At 42.5% G+C, this 22,118-nt stretch overlaps 1 protein-coding gene across 3 annotated transcripts in view; it reads left to right on the plus strand.

Annotated features, from left to right (window-relative positions):
• Window positions 1-22,118, plus strand: part of SRCAP (Snf2 related CREBBP activator protein) — a 46,410-nt gene that overhangs the window by 19,238 nt on the left and 5,054 nt on the right. For all 3 annotated transcript variants that reach the window (XM_070727838.1, XM_070727837.1, XM_070727836.1), the window contains exons 21-33: window positions 7,221-7,769; window positions 7,852-8,019; window positions 11,176-11,406; window positions 12,077-12,403; window positions 14,574-14,815; window positions 14,949-15,334; window positions 15,760-15,962; window positions 16,111-16,280; window positions 17,502-17,698; window positions 20,540-20,654; window positions 20,829-20,957; window positions 21,052-21,234; window positions 21,704-21,787. In XM_070727838.1, coding sequence (XP_070583939.1) covers window positions 7,221-7,769; window positions 7,852-8,019; window positions 11,176-11,406; window positions 12,077-12,403; window positions 14,574-14,815; window positions 14,949-15,334; window positions 15,760-15,962; window positions 16,111-16,280; window positions 17,502-17,698; window positions 20,540-20,654; window positions 20,829-20,957; window positions 21,052-21,234; window positions 21,704-21,787 — 2,984 coding nt within the window. The remainder of the gene's footprint in view (window positions 1-7,220; window positions 7,770-7,851; window positions 8,020-11,175; window positions 11,407-12,076; window positions 12,404-14,573; window positions 14,816-14,948; window positions 15,335-15,759; window positions 15,963-16,110; window positions 16,281-17,501; window positions 17,699-20,539; window positions 20,655-20,828; window positions 20,958-21,051; window positions 21,235-21,703; window positions 21,788-22,118) is intronic.

Consider the following 22,118-nt stretch of genomic DNA (forward strand, 5'->3'; position numbering starts at 1 on the left):
CTTTTATACTTTTATCTCCCGTCTGCTTTCCTTCTATTCTCTCCTCCATCTATCTCCCATCTACCTTCTTTCTTCCCCTCTACCTCTTTCTTATTTCCCTTCTCTCTCTCCCTTTCTACTTCCTCTTGCACTCTCTTATCCTTCTCTGAGTTCATCTAATCATAATCCATTTTATGGTTAGCAGACAAGCAGTTCAAAAACCTTGATTTCATTCCAACATCAGAGCTATTCTTAAACATATATTTCCCTGTATATATATAATATATTCTTCTAGGTGTATCTATTTTTATTCTAATGCTGCCTCCTTCCTATTTTTATCACCTAGGTCTACCACCTTTTAGTTTCAACTTTCTTCCAAATTAATCACTACAGCTTATCTTCCAGATACAGCGATCCCCTGATTATCGCGAGGGTTCCGTTCCAAGACCCCTCGCGATAATCGATATTTCGGGATGTAGTGGTGCGGAAGTAAAAACACCATCTGCGCATGCGCGCCCCTTTTTCCATGGCCGCACATGCGCAGATGGTGGAGTTTGCGTGTGGGCGGCGGGGAAGACCCAGGGAAGGTTCCTTCGGCCGCCCAACAGCTGATCTGCTCTGCAGCGCGGCAGCAGCGAGGAGCCGAAGATGGGGTTTCCCCGTTGCCCAGGCAAAGGGGAAACCCCAAGATCGCTTGCCGCTTGCCCGTTTGCCCGCCCGCCCGGCTGCTCGCTTGCTGCTCGCTTGCAGCGTGGCAGCAGCGAGGAGCCGAAGATGGGGTTTCCCCGTTGCCCAGGCAACGGGGAAACCCCATCTTCGGCTCCTCGCTGCTGCTGCGCTGCCGAGCAGATCAGCTGGTGGGCGGCCGAAGGAACCTTCCCTGGGTCTTCCCGCCGCCCAGGCAAAGGGGAAACCCCAAGATCGCTTGCCGCCTGCCCGTCACCCGCTCGCCCGGCCGCTCGCTTGCTGCTTGCCACTTGCCCGTTCGCCCGCCCGCCCGGCTGCTCGCTTGCCGCTTGCCCGTTCGCCCGCCCGCCCGGCTGCTCGCTTGCCGCTCGAGAGCAAGAGGGGGAGAGATAGAGAAAGAGAGAGAAGGAAAGAAAGAGATGAGAGAGGGAGGAAGAGAGTGAGAGAGGAAGAAGCAAGATAGAGAAAGAGAGAGAGAAAGAAAGATGAGAAAGGAAGGGAGTGACGTCATCGGGTGGAAAAATCGCGATATAGCCTTTCGCAATGATCGGGATCGCGAAACTCGGGGGATCACTGTATATTCATTGCCTCTTGTATCTCTTAATTTTAGGTCGTACTTCTTCCTTTCCTCAATTTATATCTTTACTCATTTTTTAAAATTCTGTCATTTCTAAATGCCCTAAATTTCTAATTTCTTTTCCTATTTCATATCTCCCAACTTATTACTCATTTCATTTATTTCATTTATTGGATTTATATGCCGCCCCTCTCCGAAAACTCGGGGCGGCTAACAACAGTCATAAACAATATACAGTAAAAATCCAATACTAAAAACTAACTTAAAACCCCCTAATGTATAAAACCAATTACTCTTTTTTATTTTAACTTATTCTCCATATTTGAACAAATTCTATTTTTATCACTGCATTTCTATCAATTGGTTAATAACAATTCTACAATCACCATAATAAGAAAAATCAATTTTTGGATTCTATAATGTTATACAAAGACCTTTGAAAGTAATAATTATACAGATCTTGTATCATTCCAACAATATCAGTAATCATCTGAATCCTTTTCAGTATTAAATCATATTTGTAAGTTATACAAAGAAGGGTAGTAATTGTTCAAATTATATATCCTTCCAACAATTGGCCTACTGCAGTCTAATTTATTTCCCTTCTTCTCCAGTAAAATTGCAAAATAGTCCAGGAATGGGTTGCTACAGTCTGAACTGTCCAGTTACTGAGTCTACATTTTTCCAGCCATTCCATGCCTCTCTGCACGTGCCCCAGTTTCCGACTCCGTCAGATCTGAAGCAATCGTCTTGGCAGTTTCCTCTCTAGCAAAACCATTTCTGGACATCAGAATTTCTGGATTCAGGTTTATTCTTTTCATATCAGCCACTCCTAATCATTCCCAATCCTTTTTTTAAAAGAGAGAGAGATAGACCTTTAAAGGGACAGTTCAATCCGGCAAGCCCTTCGGACGCTTGATAACGGTTGGCTTATTGCCACTGCACCTGCCAATTCCGGCTTCTGGGATCATTGGTGGACTTCGGGCACCTTCCCATCAGACAAGCACAGCTGTATCCTTACTTCCAGCTGCGCAAGCCTCAGCAGCCATTTTGGAAGCATTAAAACTAGTCCAAAGGAAGTTTTCTTCCATTGTGCAGCCCTGTTGACCTTTAACCGCTGGCACTATTCTACCATGGCTTGGTGTACCTCTCAAAGGTCCCAAATTCAAAGTTTGGCACACAGGTACTGAAGCAAGGCACTGTTTCACTCTGATGGTTGCTTTCCCCTGGCAGTTAATTCCACCAGAGATTTCATTAGATTGCCAGTGAAGCTGCTTGCTCTGGGTCTACAAAGGCCTTTGAAATGCCTTATTACCTGGTCCTTGCTCATGCTTACTGAAGGCTGCAGCAGCCTTTAGGTAGCCTTGGATGGCCATATTGTGCCCGTGCCTTATCCAAGGCTGTGGTGGCCATTTTGGAGCCTTGAGCAGCCATTTTGTAGTACCTCGATTACAGCTCCTTACACATCAGTCTTACCAGACTACTCTACCTAAGTCCCATGTCTGGTTTCTTGGCTCTTCTCCTCTTAGGCTCAGACCAGCAGGCTTATCAGACTTGCTGAACCTGATTTGGGTACTGACCAGAGCAGTCTCAGCCTCAGACTTCTCAAGTGAGGCCATACCCAGGTATGGCCTAGTATTTTAGACCTTCACCTCCAGCCTTATCGTGTGGCTGCTCAGCAGGTTAGGACAGTTGGACCCTGTGACTCTGTCAGTACCCAGGGCTTTCTAAGCATCGGTTAGCAACATTGTTCCCCATAATGGCGGATTGCTCCCATACATTGGAGTAAGCAAAGGCTTTTGTCCCCAGAAAGGCCTCACAAGTCAAAGAGAGAGCAAAAGAACTTCCAAGTCTAAGGATAAGCCCATCCGGGTAAACATCAACAGGCAGTTAAATAACATAGGTCCCTTTGCAGTGATCACTCTGTTTCGACTTCCTCCGTGGAGGAGCATTGAGTGATTTCTTCACAGGCCTTGTCTCCAGGAACTTCTTCTTGCACGACGTCCAGAGAACGCAGACATCTAGCTGGAGTTGAGGACTCCTTTGCCTGGCAGGCTCCCAGGAGGCCTCAACCTGATCACTCTGACAAGTCTGACCTGAGGAATCTCCTGCAAGCACTATAAGGTACTCTGATAATGATTTAAGCAGCTTACTTCCTGGGGTCCAAGCCCTTATTGCACCAAGCCATCACCTAGGGCATAGCTGCAGGCCTCAGACAGCAGCATTCCTCATCCAGCTTGTCAGAATGATTGTGGTATCATTCCAAGAGTTCACCAGCTGTTAGCCTAACCCTAGGAGCTCTGCATGCCCCTCCAGGGATGAGGAGGACTTTCTTGCAGAAGAGATATTGAAGGACCCTGATCGTCTGATGATGAAGGGGTTTCCCCTGAAACGCCTGCCTTTACTGGCTTACTCCTTTCTGGACTATTTAAGTTCCTTTTTCATAAGACAAAGGCTACCGCCTGCCTATCGGACATGAATCCCCTCCTGACCCTGAGTCTTCCTATCACCATCGTGGACAGGTGTTATTTTCTGAGCCTATGACTGAACAGCTGTACGTTTGACCCCTAAAGTATTCCAGGGTGTTGTTCAAAAGCAATGTTTCAACTCAGCTGCTGTTCCAGCATTCAGTGGCAATGATAAGTGATTTTATGCCCTGGCACCTATATTTGCCCAAATGCTACAAGTCCCATCCGTAGACAGCCCAGCGGCAGCTTTATCTTCCTCATTGTCCTACATGGTAGGTGATGCTTTGGAGGGGTTGAAACTAGAGGATAAGAAATTGGAATCGGCCTATAGGAGAAATCATCAGTCAACTGCCTGGGCTATCCAGGCTGCCTCGATGGCTTCCTTTTTAACCGGTCAACTCTCCTTTGGCTCCTGGAAATATGAGACAGGCTCTTCCCTCAGGATAGCCATTTTAATCAAGACCTTAATAAGACTGTCTCTGCCACTCAGTTCTTGGTAGATGAACCCTTAATGCCATCAAGTATGCATCCCGGGTCTTAGTCTCTATGGTCATCGCCAGGCATTTACCGTGGCTCCGCAATTGGAACATTGACCTGAGAACGAAGTGGCATCTGGTTGCTTCCCACTATTCCGGAGAGGTGTTCTTTGGGGAGCCCCTCAACCCACTCCTCATAGAAAACCGGGAGAAACTTAAAGTTGTCCCATTTTCCACCAGGAGGGCTGACTGGAAATCTACTCTCTACTTCAGGAGGCATTCCTTTTGCTACTCTCAATAGCACCAAGTGAGGTCTCGTAGGACAAGCCATAAAATATCTCTTGGATATTCAGGCCATCGTGGTGGTTCCAGTGGAGACAGGGATTTTACTCAATCCTGTTCACTTCACCAAAGTCTTTGGGGAGATGGAGAGTGCTCCTGGATTTAAAGATCCTCAACATACATCTGGTGGACAAGAGGATGAGTTCCCTGGCGTCTATCCTTCAGGGAATTTGGCCCAGGGAGTTCCTTGCGTCTGTAGATCTCTCGGAGCCTTACTTCCACATCCCAATCCTGCTGGATCATTACAAATATCTGAAGTTCAGTTATGCAGGCAGGCACGTGGATTTCCAGTCTCAGGTATGTGTGCTCAAGGTGGTATTCCTGGTCGCCCTAATATCCACCTGGTGTATCTCCAAATTAGGGGCCTTATCCATCAGAGCTGACGTCTGCATCTTCCACCAAGATAAGGTTACCTTAAGACTTGATGTCTTCTTCATTCTTTAAGATCAAGTCCTGTCACAGGAATTGGTCCTGCCAAATTTCTGCTCTCAGTCTTCTCATGCCTTGGAGCACAGGTGGTATGAACATGCGGAGGGCCCTAAAAATTTATACAGCCCCCCAAGAGATTGGAGGCCCTCTTCGTCTCCTTCCAATCTGCTTCGATGGATGCTAAAGTGTCATCCTCGATCATTGGCCATTGGATCAGAGTGTGTATCGCTAAAGCGTATCAAGCACAGTCTCTCCTGGCTCCCAGATGCATCACCGCCCGTTCCACTAGGAGTGCAGTTACCACTGCTACATTGGCCACACAGGTTTCTCTATGTTTGCAGAGTGGCCCCTTGCACTCATCCCTCCCAATTCATTAAACATTACAAGTAGGACATAATCGCCTTGGAGGAAGCTTCCTTTGGGAGAAGAATCTTAAGTCAAGTCCATTTAGTTTTGGGTCTCCATTCCTGAGCCTACTCGCCTTTATGGGTACCAGTCTTTAGTACATTCCATTCCTGGACTGTTTTACAACCTTACTGGAGAATGGGCATTGGCATACCTGAATTTCCTTTTCTCAGTAGGCTGTACAATAGTCCAGTCATGCAGTACTGAACGCTCTTGGGACCTGGAGCACCTGGTCTCTAACATTCTATGCAAGTCTCCTTTACAGCCATCACTTCACCTAAAATGGGCATATGCAGATAGGCATGGAGGAGTGCCTGAAAAAACATAGTCTCGGTAATTGGGCAGATCAGACTGTAGCAACCCATTCCTGCACTATTGTGTAACCTACTGAGAAAAGGCATTCAGGTAAGCCAACACCCATTTTCTTTATTTTTTTTCCCTTTCAACATCAAACTTTAATTCAATTAATTCAAAATTTAATTCAATCCATCTACCAATCTAATGTAAATTATTAACCTATTAAAAACCTTTTAACTAAATAATTATGCTGATTAATTATACAAATTTATACACAACTAATATTAACACAATTAAATATGGAACAATAATTCTTTAAAAAATGACATTCCACTGTCAATCACCTATTCTCTTTTAAACTCTCAAGAATTCCATTTTTTGTAAATTTTTCGCCTCCAACCCCTTCTCTTAACTTTTTCTTTTATTTTTGTACCAATAACTTCTTTTCTTTCCAAATTCCTTTTTCCCCCCAATATATTTTGTGTAGATCTATTCTCAATTCCTCCTAATCTCTTCTGCCTATTACCTTCCTCATTTTTAAATTGCTTCCTCTGATACCAATACTCTCCTCTTGCTTTTTTCTTTCCCAGTGTAATCATCAAACTTTTTTTTTATTTTCAGGTCGCTTTTTTTCTTCCTTGTCTTCTTATTCTTCATTTTCTTGATTTTCATTTCCCACCATTTTTAATTCTAAATATTCTTTGTAATCCAGCTTCATTTCTGTTTTCTTTCCACCTCTGATTTACAAAACATAATTTTTATATCTTCATAAATGTATTGTAACATCCCAATCACTTCTTCATAAATGCATACCATATTTTCAAGTTCACAATTCACAAAGTTCACAATTTTTTATTTGAAGCTTAAATTCATATAATCTCTGTTTCAGTCCAGTCCAATTCAAAATCTTCTGTCACCAAAACATTGTACCATCAAATATAGTATCAGGATATACACTCTCTCTTAAGTTTTGTTATTTCCAATTGCTAAATAGCCACTCATTCCATTTTGAAACCTCTTTTGTTTCATTTTAAGTTTTAAATTTCTTCTTCTAATTTAACATCAGCCAAACACTAACCAGCTTCAGCACTTCTTTAGTTCTCTCCAGCACAAAAGCTTAGATCTTGTCACGCAGGCAATCCACGTTCCCTCCATTCAATCAGTCCGATCATGGCCGTCCCAGCTAATGGTGACAGAGTCTTCATCCTCAGCTGCTGCCTGAGATGCTGGTGCCTTCGGGGGGGGGGGGGAGTTTGCAAACCCCCTCCCCCCTCCGGACAACCGACTGATGCCTCTCTTCTCCACTGCCCCTCTAGGACAGATCTGATCTGGTTCCAATCGGTTCCAGGTCTCCCAAACAGCTGGGACTCGGAGCACTTGTACCACTGTGATGTTGGCCATGCCCCCACTCCTCTGAAATAATAGATTTCTTGTTTGTCTTTTAAACAGCAAGTAGTCCTTTTGATTGCAAAACCGTTTTGGTCGCTTAAGGTAGTATCTTAATATTTTTAAAGGATAGAGCTGCAGGTCTCTAATCTTGTTCTCTTTTTCACCCTACAGTGCTGCCCTTGGCAATGGCTGCAGCTCAGCTGGTTCCAAATAATCCCCGGCCCCTCCTCCCACCACCTCCTGTTTCTTCTACCACTATCATCGCCTCCTCCCTTAAGGCTGCCCCAGCCTCAATCCCAATGGGACAGCAGCCCCCAGTTAGCAGCTTGAGTGCCGCCCCAATGCGACCGCAACCACCCATTAGTACATTAAATATGGCTTCTGTCCAACAGCAGCCCCCCATCAGCACCCTAGGCATTAGTCCTATGGCTCAGCAACCACCCACCAACACCCAATCCATTAATACAGTTAGCCTATCCCCCATGAACACTCTGGGGGTATCCCCTGTAGCGGGGCAGCCGCCTCCACCGACCAGCACTTTGGGCCCAGGACCTGCAGGCGTTACCGCTCAACAATCCACCAGTTCCATTGGGGGCATGGTGAAGCCCATGAATATCCATTCTGCTGTACCTGCCTTGCCTGGATACAACTTTGCAGCAGCGGCCGGAGGTGTACAGCAAAGGCTTTTGCTGTCCCCAGATATGCAGGCACGATTGCCTTGTAAGTATTAAAGAGCTAGCAAAACACAAGCAGCCATCATGATGGTTTGAAAATCTAACCCTCTTTTTCCCCCCCACTGCAGCAGGTGAAGTAGTCAGCATTGGACAACTTGCCTCCTTGGCAAATCGGCCTCTCCAAGGTGCCCCAGGCAGTAAACCTCTCACTTTCCAGATCCAAGGCAACAAGCTTACCTTGACGGGTACCCAGGTTCGCCAGGTCACTATGCCTCAGCCACCACGACAGCTGCCAAGTAGGTAAACCCCAGTCCTTAGCAGCCCCAATGACTCCCTTGTCCTCTGTCTTGAGTAAGACAGATTGGGTAACCTTTGTTTATGATAGAGCAAAGCAGAATAGAATAATAGGGAATAAAATTCTTTATTGTTATTAGACACAAGGAATCTGTTTCTGGTGCAAACGTTCTCACTGTACGTACAAACAATAAGTGATAAATCATGACCATAGCCATAAAATACAATCATCATCAACGTAAACCAGAGAATACAAACAATACAATTATAATGGAAATGGGAAATAGGAAAGATGAGAAGGATAATAGTAATGCTATCCTTCTTATCTTATTAAGCTAGACATTAACATGACAAGTATATTATTACTACTATCCTTCTCTTTCCAATGTTTTCTTATTAAGCTGAATACAATTATTTATTTTAATAATTTTTTATTAGAGATCCAGCAACCTGAGCCCTGATACAAAATAGTGGCCTGGGAACCAGGTACCTCTGAGCAGTTCAGGATTTGTTTGTGCTTTAACACATCTGCCAAACATATCAGAATTTTAGCGGGGAGGGGTTTATTTGTTGTCTGTTGGAAACAAAAGGCTTGTTTTATTCAAAATTAGGAAGAAGATACCAAGTCCTCATGTACACTCCAGTCATCGGCTTAGGTTGTTTTCAGCATAAGAAACAGCACTGCATGATGTGTGTCTTAAACATCCCAGAGACAGCATTAAATTTTACATTTTCCATTTAGAATGAATTGTTCTACACAGGAATACAGGTAGTGCTGTTCGGGTCTGTGAGACCCGAAATCAAAGTTTGAGACCCTGTAAAAAAAATTTCCCTGCATATCTGAAACTTGAAATTTCATGACTTTTTATCATTTCAGGGGTTCTCTCTATGAGACTTTTTTGGGGGGGGTGGGGGTTTTCTTTCTTGCTGAAAAAAAAAAGGCACACTTGGACTGTTCCCAGGTCACCCTGACCCGGACCGAAAATTCTTCATTTGAAGTGCTTATGTTTGGTCAGTTTGAAAACTTTTTTCAGTTGGAAAGTAGTCTGAACATTTCTGCACACAATGATATGAAAATTGAACTGAAAAAAATTATGCATATTGCTTTATTTTGATTATAAAAGGCAGAAACACCCCCCCCTTTATTTGTGAACTTTTTTTCAATTTATAGATAGTTTAGCTTGCAAAATGTGTTCAATTTTACTAAAGTTGGTGTGGGATTGGTAGTTTGAACATTTCTGAACATAAGAAAAATATAAATGAACTGGAAGAAATGATGCTTATTGGTTTTTTAAAATCAGAAATAAGGCCTCCCCCTCCCCCTGGCTGCTTGCAACCATTTTCACTTTAATTTTTTTTTATGCTCCAAATTCAAAATATTTTTAATATATTAGGCATTCATTTACTCAATTTAACATTGCTGATCATCATAAAAATATTTTTGGGGGCGGGGGCTAACTTTTTACTGGGCAAAATTTTACCTAAACTTGTACTGTTCGAGTCTATTTGACCTGAAACAAAACAATTCTTTTAGGTACTTAACTTTGGTCTTTTTGAAAACTTCTTTCACTGGGAAACTAGTTTGAACATTTCTGAACATAATGATATGAAAATTAAACTGAAATGATGCTTATATTTTTATTTTGATCAGAAAGGGACCCCCCCCCCATGTTTTCAGCATTTCGTGTCAGTTTATATTTTTTTAGGCTACAAATCTCTAAGGAATGTTCCCCCAAAAGTTTTGATATACTAAATTGTACATTCCTGATCATAAGAAAAATAGAAATGAATTGAAAAAAATGATGCTTATTTGTTTATTTTGGTCACAAAAGGGCCACACCCTCTTGGCCTTGCTGTGGCATTATTTTCACTTTTTATATATATTTGACTTGAAATATTTGGAATATCCTTTTGAAAAGCAAGCACATGATAGCCAGACAACTAATTTTATGAAAGAAATCCATTTTACTAAAAACAAGTATGTAATTTTGAAATTAACAGCATAATTTTTATATAAATTGAAATAATTGAAAAGGGGGGGGGACTTTTTGTGCAAAATAAACCAAAAAGCATCATTTTTTTCAGTTCAATTTTCATATCATTATGTTCAGAAATGTTCAAGCTACCAATCCCACACCAAGTCTAGTAAAATAGAACGCATTTTGCAAGCAAAACTATCCATAAATTGAAAAGCAATTCACAAAAACTGGGGGGGGGGGCATTTTATCAGCAAAATAAACCAATAAGCATTACTTTTTTCATTTCAATTTTCATTTCAATGTGTGCAAAAATGTTCAAACTTGTTTCCAAGTGAAAAAAGCTTTCAAAAAGACCAAATATAAGTACCTAAAATGATCAATTTGCGGTCCGGGTCAAATAGACACGGGAACATATCATTAGGGAGTTTTATCGAACACTACAGCAGGGTTAAAACAGTTTGTTTAGTAACCAAAGTTACAACAGCACTGAAAATAGTGACTTATGTCTATTTTTCACACTTGTTACTGTTGCAAAATCCTCATGGACACGCAATTTACATTCAGAAGCTTGACAAACAGTTCATAGTTTTGACTGTTGCACCTCAATCCCTTCTGACAAGCAAAATCAATGGGGAAGCCGGATTCACTTAACAACTGTGTTAATGATTTAAGAGCTGTGGTGGTTCACTTAACAATCATGGCAAGAAAAGTTGTGAAATGAGGTAAAACTCACTTAACAAATTTCTCATAAGCAATATAAATTTTGGGCTGAATTGTCAGAGGTTGAGGACTACCCATTCTTTCTTCCTATTATTTAACACAATTTATGGAACAGTGGGATCACCTAAATTAATAGATCCACAGACACAATAAAATGCTTACAAGATTAAATGCTTCCTGTTAAGGGAAACCAATAGCGGCAGGCAGTCATGAAGAAAATGTTGAAAGGGAAATGAAGGGATAGATAGTCTGTTATTGAAGCACTCCCTCTAAGCTCCTGGTGTCTCTTTGTGAGTCATCCGGTGACCAGAGGGATAGAACAAAACTAGAGCTTTGACTCTCAAGAGGACCACTGCTTCTTGGTGGGCTCTCGAGGAGGGCTTACAGATATATTTAAAACTACACATTGCAGTTGAACAAAACAAGCAAGAGTTCTCCTTCCCTTTTCTTTCTTTCCAGGGAATGTAGTTCACTTGGTGTCCGCTGGGGGGCAGCACCACATAATCAGTCAACCAGCTCAAGTGGCTTTGATCCAGGCTATGGCCCAGCAGGCAGGGCAGAACCCTGTTGGTGTGCAGACTGTTCCGGGCCAGCAGCCTCCTACCATCCTACCAGTCCCAGCTACCAGCACAACTGTTCCACCTGTTGCTTCCACAGCAACAATCAGTGTCCCTATTGCTGTTACTCAAGGTCAGTACATCTCTGCATCCTAGATTTTTCTTTCTGGTTTGTGGGGGAAAGTAATTTAGGAAATGGGTTTGGGTTTCTGTAACTGTGGTTGCCCTCCACCAGCTTTCATTTTCAGGGATTTTGTTTCATGCATGCTTCACCTTGAATTACATCCCCAATTGTCTTGTCTTTTAGCAACCTTTTCCTTTCTATACCTTCTTTATGTTTTAGTTTTGTCCCTATTTCAACAAATAAAATACAGGTAGTCCTCAATTTATGACCACAATTGAGTCCATAATTTATATTGTTAAGAGTTTTGCCCCATTTCACAATTTTTTTGTCACATTTGTTAAGCGAATCCCTGCAGTTGTTAAGTTAGTAACATAATGGTTAAGTTAATCTGGTTTACCCATTGACCTTGCTTGTCAGAAGATCGCAAAAGGGGATCACATGACCCTGGGACACTGCACACATCATAAATGTGAATTAGTTGCCACGTATCTGAATTTTAATCACGTGGCTGGGGATGCTGCAGTGGTCATCAGTCACTTTTTTCCAGTGCTGTAACTTCAAAGAGTCACTAAATTAACTGTTGTAAATCAAGGACTAGCAGTAGTAAATAGTAATAATCAGAAATAATTGTGCTTCACAATCAAGCCAACCCAGCCTCTCTTTGTGTCTGTTCTCACAGTGCCATCCTCAGCAGTGAATAGTTCTGGTGTGGTGAAAATTGTTGTACGGCAGGCTCCTCGAGATGGCTTAGTGTCCCCACCCCCTGGGCCACAGCACCCGCCCATGCGACCTATGACACCAACAACTGCCAGTACTTTACCTGGCCTTCCAACAGCCCTCCTGGCCCAGCGAGCCCCACTTCCTATGAATCCAACCTCATCAGTCAGGCTGCCCAACCAGCCACTGGGCACAGGGAGGCCACCTGCACCAGCTCCCCTCCAGACCCTAGTGAGACCCATGATGCGAATGGTACAAGCCTCAAACCCCAACCTGGAGCAACACCTGGGTAAGCATATCTTAAAATCATCTGATGGGATTGGGAGTAAATTTGGGAGTTGGATCCCGGTGCCAGCTGCAGATTGATTGTTTTTAAATGATGTTATATTGAAAATAAAAATAAATGAATATGTTTATCTTCTAAGCAAAGACTAACTATAGATATATTCTTCTAATTTTATGCAGATAAATGGCTGATAGTAGCTCATGTAATAAAAAAAAAATTAAGCAGATAAATTAGAATATTAGAGAAGATGCAAATGAAATATGGCTAGGAATGGGATATTTTGGCTGATCTATGAGACATTCCATCTGCATATAGCAAAAAAGTATAGTTTTAGTGGAAATATTGAAAGAGCATACTTGATGTGTTGCATAATATAATACGGTGGTACCTCTACTTAAGAACTTAATTCGTTCCGTGATCAGGTTCTTAAGAACGTTTCTACTTAAGAACCTGGTCACGGAACGAATTAAGTTCTTAAGTAGAGGTACCACTGTATTATGTTATGCAACACATCAAGTATGCTCTTTCAATATTTTAGAAGCAATTTTTCTCATAGGAATCAATGTAAAAGCAAATAACGCGTGCAAACCCATTAGGAAAGAAATAAAAGCTCGGAATTTGGGTGGGAGGAGGAGGAGGAAGAAGAGGAGGAGGAGAGTTGCTGACGAAGGAAGAAGGTGAGGTGAGGGGAATCCAAAAAATCCAAAACTTTAAGGCTTTTTTTTAAAAAAAAGAGGGACTGAGGCGGTGAGGAGGAGCAAGCGCCTCCAATACACCCAGCGCGAGACTGCCTCCCATACACTGCCTCTTATACACTGGCTGCTGCTACCTGCTGCTACCTGCTGCCTCTTCCTTCCCATGCTGAAGGGCTCCCCTCTCGCTCACTCGCTTTGTAGTTGGCAGAGCGTTTCTTTTTTTCTGACAGAGGATTATTCTCTCTTCAAGCACCCAGAGAAAAGAAAATGCTTCATTCACTGTGGACTGCCAAAGCCTCCTTAAGCACCACCAAAAGGCTCCTCTGGCAGCCCAGATGGCAGGGATTAAAGGGGGAATGTCAGGAAACTGGCCGGACCTTTGTGCCGCTCTCAAATTTTTCTAGGCTTGGGTTCTTAAGTAGAAAATAGTTGTTAAGTAGAGGCAAAAAAATATTGAACACCTGGTATTTATCTAGAAAAGTTCTTAAGTAGAGACGTTCTTAAGTAGAGGTACCACTGTTTTACCATATGAAAAATACTCCAAATTAATCAATTTAAAAACTTGCTTACATCAGTGTAGGCGACAAACTAGGGCAGTGATGGTGAACCTGTTACACATGTGCCACAGTTTGCACACAGAGCCATATCTGCTGGCACACGAATCATTGTCTTAGCTGAGCTCCAACGTGCATGTGTGTGCCAGCCAGCTGATTTTTGACTCTCACGGAGGCTCTGGGAGGGTGTTTTTGGCTTCCGCAGAGTATTCATGGGGATGGAGGAGGGTGTTTTTACCCTCCCCTGGCTCCAGGGAAGCCTTTGGAGCCTAGGGAGGGTGAACCAAGAGCCTCCTGAGCCCACTAGAAGTTGGGAAACAGGCCATTTCTGGCCTCCAGGGGTCAGTGGAAGCTGTTCTCGCCCTCCCCAAGCATTGAATTAGGGATGCATGCACGACAGCATGCACACATGCTCCTTTAGCATCCAAGGGAAAAAAGGTTTCGCCGTCACTGAACTAGGGAATCCAAAATAAATCGGTATATTTTTCAAAAACTTCCAGGAAATTGTATCAAAAGCATTCTCAGCATCTAGAATAAATTCTAGATGTTATATTCTCCAACTGCTGAGTCCTGCATAGATCCAGGTTTCCTCACAGCCCTCTAAACAGTGGTAAAATGATAGTTTGAACCTAGTAAAAATGTGCATTCTTTACAACATTTTGCAGATGATGAAGAACTGGTAATTTTCCATCTGTGATAACATATTTTGAAGTCATTATTCATTTTTGTTGTCATCGTTTCAAAATGTATTTCCAAAGAATACAAGCACCTATAGAAGCCAATGACTCTTCTAAACATTTAACATGTGCAGTAACTCCAGTCCAAAGAGGGAGCCAAGTGACACGTTGCCATGCTCTAGAAAACATGAAAGAGATGGTAGATTTGTTGGCAATCCTCACGATTGCTCTTCTGTTTCCTTCACAGTTCCTCCTCCCCCGCCTCCCACAGTTGCTTCATTTGCTATCAGCCCAGCTGCCACTGTTACTGTTTCTGCCAACACTTCTCCTACAATGGTGTCCCAAATTGCCTCAAACCCCATGCCCAAGGAGGAACCGGAGATGTTAACTCTGCGTTCTACTACACCTACACCACCACCACCCCTTTCCATCCTGGCCCCAAGACCGAGACGACAACCTCCTCCCCCACCCCGCTCCCCTTTCTTTCTGGTGAGTTCCTTGGCACAGGGACGTGGTTTTTGATTGCAGGGGGTGGTAGGCAGGGGAGGGCTGGAACAGGATAGTTGACAGGTTGCAGCAGGGAGATAATAGTACAATTCTATCTGCTTGTTCTGGCCTCCAGGAAGCACTTGAAGAGAAGAGGAAGAAGCAGAAGGAGGAACGCCTTGACCGGCTTTTCCGCCTCAATGAACAGCATTGCAACCTCGCACCCATCTATGGTACAGAAGTGCTCCGGTTTTGCACCCTCTTTCCTCCTGCTCCGCCGCCTACGCAAGAAAAGGAAGAAGAGGTGGTGGTGGTGGTGGAGGCGAGTGAAGAACAAGCGATGGTAACCCAGAAAGTGGAGCCAAAGGGCTCGAGAGGATCTGGATACACCCATTGCTACGCAGCACAAGTCCAAAGGGGTGCTCAGCATCTGGAGGCCTATTGGCAACGGTCAGAAACCTTGGCCCAAGCAGTCCTGACACCCCAGCAAAGGATTGAGGAGCTGACTGACATTATAGAGAGGTAACATTTTCCTGCAGGCATTTGGCTGCTTTTGAAATGGTGGTCAGAAAGGGGAGAAGCGTGAAGAAATCCTTGAGGTTTTAAAAAATATTCCTGTGAATTCCAGTTTTAGTCAAATCTTCCTCTCTATTTTCTTGAGGTATTAAGAGTTTTGACCCACATCGATTACTTTATAAGTAATTTAAGGTGGCAGATATACCTGAGTCTCCTTCCTCTTTCTGTTTTCCCCACAACAGCAACTCTGTGAAATGAGTTGGGCTGAGAGAGAGGGACTGGCTCAAAGTCACCCAGCCAACTTTCATGCCTAAGGTGGTATTAGAAGTCAGAGTCTCCTGCTTTTAGGCTTTCTAGACCTTAACCACTACACCAAACTGGCTATTGAATATGCTTTCTTACATCTCCTTTACTGTCTGTTCACCTTGCAGGTTCATTTTTGTTATGCCTCCTGTGGCGGCTCCGGCTATCACCATACACGCCTCTCATCCTCCCCCAACACTCCTGCTTCAGCAGTCAGTCTTCAAGGAGACCTTGCGGCAAGAGCTGTCGCCCCACGCAGGTTGTCTGCATCGTATTATTTGCAACATGAGGACCCAGTTCCCAGACCTTCGCCTGATCCAGTATGACTGTGGTAGGTGTTAAAGAGTTTAGGGTCCACTTGATCATGATTGGAGGATAAGGGCCATGCGTTGGCCTACATGTAAGGTCAAGCAAGTTATTTCTGGGTTGGCAGATATATAGTTGCCCATTGTCCAGACTCTCTTTTTGTTTGTCTTCAGGGAAATTGCAGACTTTGGATGTTCTGCTACGGCAACTCAAGGCCGGAGCCCACCGGGTCCTGATTTTCACCCAGATGACCCGCATGTTGGATGTGTTGGAACAATTCCTCAATTATCATGGGCACATCTATCTGCGATTGGATGGTAGCACCCGTGTAGAGCAGCGGCAGGTAAGTGATAGCAGTTTGTGCCTTTCTTGAAATGCTAACAAATCCCTGCCCATCCCTAAGAAGTGATTCATGCTGCTTTCTTCCTACTTTATGTATTCATATAAACAATGTGTAAACCCCACCCTTCTCACAGAGGTGTTTCTGACTTGCATGCAAAGATTAAGCACAAGCGCAGTTTAACCAAAAACAACACAACAGACTCTGAAAGTTCTCACGGTTATCACCTAATTAAAAAGTGAAAATTCCCCTAATTAAAAAGTGAAAATTCCCCTAAGTTTTCCTCAAGTCATAGGTTACGTTGTCCAATAGAGATACTGGCTAGTTGCTTGGTTACTCCTCTCTCAGGTACCTGTTGGAATGTTTTTGGTTCCCACAGGAAAACTTTTTGTTTTTACTACAACTACAGCTATCTATTTCTCCCCTCCTTATGTTCCTTCTTCTGCCCTATGACAACCCTGAAGCCTCAAAGATGGCCTTAGCTAGATTTGCTTTAGGTTTGACGTTTGTTAGATAGATTGGCCGATTTGTGTGAATATTTCTTTCAAAATAAATTTTTAAAGACATGGTTTTTTCTTTTACGGAAGTATGCAGCATAAGAAAGGGAATAACTGGGACAGTCCAAGATCCGGTGAGAGGACTTTCAGGATGAGACTATTGCAAATTATGGAGACTGTCCTTTAATGGAAGGTATTTTTTTAACATATAGTGTACAGGTAGTCTACATTTGAGGCCAACATTTCTGTTTATTAAAAGACATTTGTTGTGAGTTTTGCCTCAGTTGTTAAGTGAATCACTGCATTTATTAAGTTAGTAACACCATTGTTAAATGAATCTGGATTCCCCAGATCACAAGGTCACAAAAGGGGATTGCATGACTCCTGGGGATAAATATGAGCCAGTTGACAGATGACTTTATCTTGGTTACCTGACCATGGGGATGCTGCAAAGGTCATAGGTGAAAAACAGTTATAAATCACATTTTCCAGCACTGTTATAACTTTGAACAGTCATTAAGTGAACTGTTGTAAATTGAGGAACATCTGTAGTTCTGGAAGAAAATTGATTTTCTGAATTGTCAAATTAAATTAGTTGTATCATCTGCTTTTAATCATGTAATTCATAGATGATGATAATTCATAAACTTGCCTTACCCTCCTGAAGCTAGGAGGTGAAGGCACAATCCTGATCCGGGATTTTTCTTTCTTTCTTTGATTTTGGCAGGCATTGATGGAGCGTTTCAATGCAGACAAACGCATCTTCTGTTTCATCTTGTCAACACGCAGTGGTGGGGTGGGAGTGAACCTGACCGGTGCTGACACTGTAGTGTTCTATGACAGTGACTGGAACCCCACCATGGATGCTCAGGCCCAAGATCGCTGCCACCGTATCGGACAGACACGAGATGTTCACATCTACAGGTTAACTACGCTTTCTACTCTATGTAACAGAACATTGATGATGATGATGATGGTGTTGTTACCTAGTCTGGTAACAAAATGCTCAGAAACTAAATTGAAACAAACTTGGAGAATAAACCACAGCCAAAATTTAAAACCCAAGCTACAAATATTTTCTATTACCATATTTTTCGGCGTATAAGACACACCTTTTACTCCCCCAAAAAGGAAGAAACCCTGGGTGTGTCTTATGCACTGAATGTAGCCCTAGCCACCTCCACCCTTTGGCCTCTACCTCCCAGAAATTCACCTCCTTGCAACAAACAGAACAGAGTCTGTTAAGCCAAGCACTCATAATCAGTTTCCCGACCCTTAGCTGACTGAGGCTGCAAGGCAAACCATTTGCAAAAATGAAAGTGAAACTAAAGTGCAGCTTTAGCTTTAAGGAGGCAGAGGCAGAATTGTATTTTCTTGTGCTAATCAGTTGCTGAATCTGGAGCAAGGAGGTAAGTCAATAACTATAAATGTCTATAGAACAGTTCAAATTATTAGACATTTTAAAAAGATTGCTTTATTATTGTTTTAGACAACTTAACAATATGAAGAAGCTTTTAAAATCAATGTTTGATCTGAAGAGGCCCAGTGCTTTTTTTTAAAGTCTTTATTACATATTTACATTCAAGACAGACAGCACAGATACACACACAGATACCAACCATAAAAATCATACACATAGAAAAAATATAATATATACATATTTCTATCTTATTTTAGGTATAACAATTAAAAGAAAAGGGGTCATATTATCCTGTTGACCATTACTTTTGAAGAGCCTGTATATAAGGTCATATTGTCACAATATAGTGCTATTGTAACTTCTTTTAAATAGCAGAGAATGTATACTTCCAGAAAGCCACATCAGTTTTAAAGATATGTACAAATATAATCTGAAATGTAACACTGTCCTGTTTTAGTGTTAATATAAGGTAGCTGAGTTAAACCCTGACTTAAGTCATATTTGGAGTAGATCTATTTGAATAATTGAGAGGAGTTAGTGAGACTACAATTAAGAAAACATTCTGGTATTAATGTACAGTGGTACCTCTACTTAATAACTTAATTCGTTTCATGACCAGGTTCTTTAGTAGAAAAGTTTATAAGTAGAAGCAATTTTTCCCATAGAAATCAATGTAAAAGCAAATAATGTGTGCAAACCCATTAGGAAAGAAATCAAAGTTTGGAATTTGGGTGGGAGGAGGACAAGGAGAACAGTCACTGCCGAAGGAAGAAGGTGAGGTGAGGGGATTAAAATAATCCCAAACTTTAAGGCTTAAAAAAAAAAGTGGTGAGGAGGAGCACACACCTCCCGTAAACCCTGCACAAGGCTGCCTCCCATACACTGCACCAGAGAGAGAAATCCAGGCAGGTGAGAGGGGGGAACCTCCTGCTCCTTTGACTGAAAGGTGGCTCCTGCTACCTGCTTCCTCTTCCTTCCCATGCTGAAGGGCTCCCTTCTCCATTCACTCGCTCGCTTTATAGCCGGCGCCTTTCCTTCACTGTAGTGACTCCTCCATTTGGCTGAAGCCGAATTGATTCAGCCGGGGAGAAGCTTTTGCCTTTCCATGCCCAGACATTCCAGGAGGCAACAAACTTTTTTGTTCGCTCTGGACTGTCAAAGCCTCCTTAAGCACCACTGAAAGGCTCCTCTAGCAGTCCAGAAAAGCCCGAGATGGCTGGGATTAAAGGGGGAATGGCAGGAAACTGGCCGGGCCTTCGTGCCACTCTCAAATTTCCTGGGAAATTTTTCCGGACCCGGGTTCTTAAGTAGAAAATGGTTCTTAAGAAGAGGCAAAAAAATCTTGAACATCCGGTTCTTATCTAGAAAAGTTCTTAAGTAGAGGCGTTTTTAGGTACAGGTACCACTGTACTGTCATAATGTACATTTCTCCAATTCTCTGCTATTTCTATGGGTCAGGCACACATGCCCAGAAATACACAGCAGACAGTATATATCATCTGTGTTGTTTGCTGTTTGGAAAATTGCTGGGAGGCAGAGGCCTTTTTTCCTTGTTTTCCTCCCTCAAAACTGATATGCATCTTATACTGAATACAGGTAGTCCTCAACTTACAGCAGTTCATTTAGTGACCATTTGAAGTTACAACAGCCCTGAAAAAAGTGACTTATGACAATTCTCTACACTTGAAACTGTTGCAGCATCACTGTGGCCATGTGATCAAAATTCAGATGCTTGGCAACTGACTCATATTTATGATGTTTGCAGTGCCTGGGGGTTAGGTATCAACCTCTGCAAACTTCTGACAAGCAAATTCAGTGGGGAAGCCAGATTCACTTAACCTCCGTGTTACTAACTTAACTGCAGTGATTCACTTAACAAGTGAGGCAAGAAAGTTTGTAAAACCGGACAGAAGTCATCTAACAAAGTTTCACTTAGCAACAGAAATTTTGGGCTCAGTTGTGATAGTAAGTCAAGGACTACTTGTATAAAGCTTTATTGCAAGCTTAAACTCTTTACTAACTGCCAACTAAGGGAAATGAGTGGGAGATAAGAGAGGCATTCAAGGTGAGCTGGACTTAGATGTGATTTATGATGCATTTGACCCCTCTTTTAGGCAGCATATCTCCTACAGGGTCATTTTAACAGATAGCAACACTCCCATTTTTCAGTTCCAGCAATTAGAAGAAGCTCTGGTAGCTGCAGAAAATGATTTAGATGGTTAATAATTCTATTATAGAACTTTTTTTAAAAAAACCTGTTCATTAGTTTCATAGGTTTTTTCCTGATGTAGACACAGTTCTTAGCAGAAACTTACAGAATAACTCTCTGATCCCTGATTCTTTAGGTTGATCAGCGAAAGGACTGTGGAGGAAAATATTCTGAAGAAAGCTAATCAGAAAAGGATGCTAGGAGATATGGCTATTGAGGGGGGCAACTTCACTACAGCTTACTTCAAGCAGGTAACCATAAACACCTCGGTGTAACAGTGTAAGGAAGTTTCTTAACTCTGCCCTGTTACTCTGAGACATCCTTAGTTATATTAATCTGCTACACAAAAGGCAACAAAAGAATCATGTGTAGGCAAGCAGTTCCTATTTTAAGGTTATTTTGTAACTTAATTTCTCTGCCCTCAGCAAACGATCCGGGAGCTGTTTGAGATGCCACTAGATGAACCCTCTAAGAAGGAAGGAGAAGCCTCAGCCCCAGTGCAGGAGGAGGAAGAGGATCCCATAGCTACCAAGCAGACACAGATTCTGGAGCAAGTAGGTTATTTTATTCATTATGCTGAACATAAGGGAGCTGCCCCTCCCTTTGACCAGGACTGTTGTGATTTCTGTCTGGTGTTTTCCCTCACAGGCACTGTGCAAGGCTGAGGACCCGGAAGACATCCGGGCAGCTACTCAGGCCAAGGCAGAGCAAGTGGCTGAGCTGGCAGAATTCAATGAGAACATTCCTTTGGATGCAGAAGACCGATCCAACAAAGACGAAGAGGAAGAATTTTCTAAAGCAGAACAGGAAATCGCTTCACTTGTAGAACAGGTACATAAAATCCTTCCTTTTAACCTGAGATGGAAGTGGAAGGCTGGTCTTTACAGAAATATTGTTTCCCTTAGATCAGGATTGTCCAACCTTGACAACTTCAAAATTTGTGGAGTTCAACTCCCAAAATTCTGGGAGTTGAAGTAAGTGCACAGATCCTAACGTTTGTCAAGGTCGGACACCCCTGCTTTAGATTCAGGCAGAGGATTTATTCTTCAGCTTGTTTGTTTAAGTGTATATGGCTGCCCATCTCATGATTCTGGGAGACCAACCATAATTAAAAATGCAAGAACAACAGCATAAGAAGAAAATCTGTAATTGGCAGTAGGAATAAAATGTAAACAAACATTCAAAATTCAACACAGATGGAAACATCCCACAAGCATTGCCCTGCAAAATCATTTTAAAACATGTGATCAGTTGTTTTCAAAGATCCCTTGTGAATTTTTTCCTCCCCTATTTTTTTTAGCTCACTCCTATTGAACGCTATGCCATGAACTTTTTGGAGGCATCCCTGGAGGACATCAGTCGAGAGGAGTTGAAGCAAGCAGAGGTAAATTTCCACTCCCTGGTTGATGAAATTCTTTTAGATAACACCTGGTCAGAAAAAGGGGAATCAAGGATGATCATTGGGTTTTGTTTTTTTTTAAGTCGGCTAAATCTTACATTAAATGTTGGTCAGCTCCTCAGTCTGATTCAGCTTCTTTAAAATAGCCGCAAAAAAAACCCTCTTCCAGGCTGTTGAGAGTCCCATTTCTCTGGTCTCTCAACCTTTCATGGAGAGGACAATCAGCACATCGTGTATATTAAGGACTTTCTGCCATTTTGAAATATGATGAGGATGTTTAGCATTTGGTCGTATTGAGAAGGGGGGGAAAAGGTTA

Source organism: Erythrolamprus reginae, chromosome Z (assembly GCF_031021105.1).
Source record: "Erythrolamprus reginae isolate rEryReg1 chromosome Z, rEryReg1.hap1, whole genome shotgun sequence".
NCBI lineage: Eukaryota > Metazoa > Chordata > Lepidosauria > Squamata > Dipsadidae > Erythrolamprus > Erythrolamprus reginae.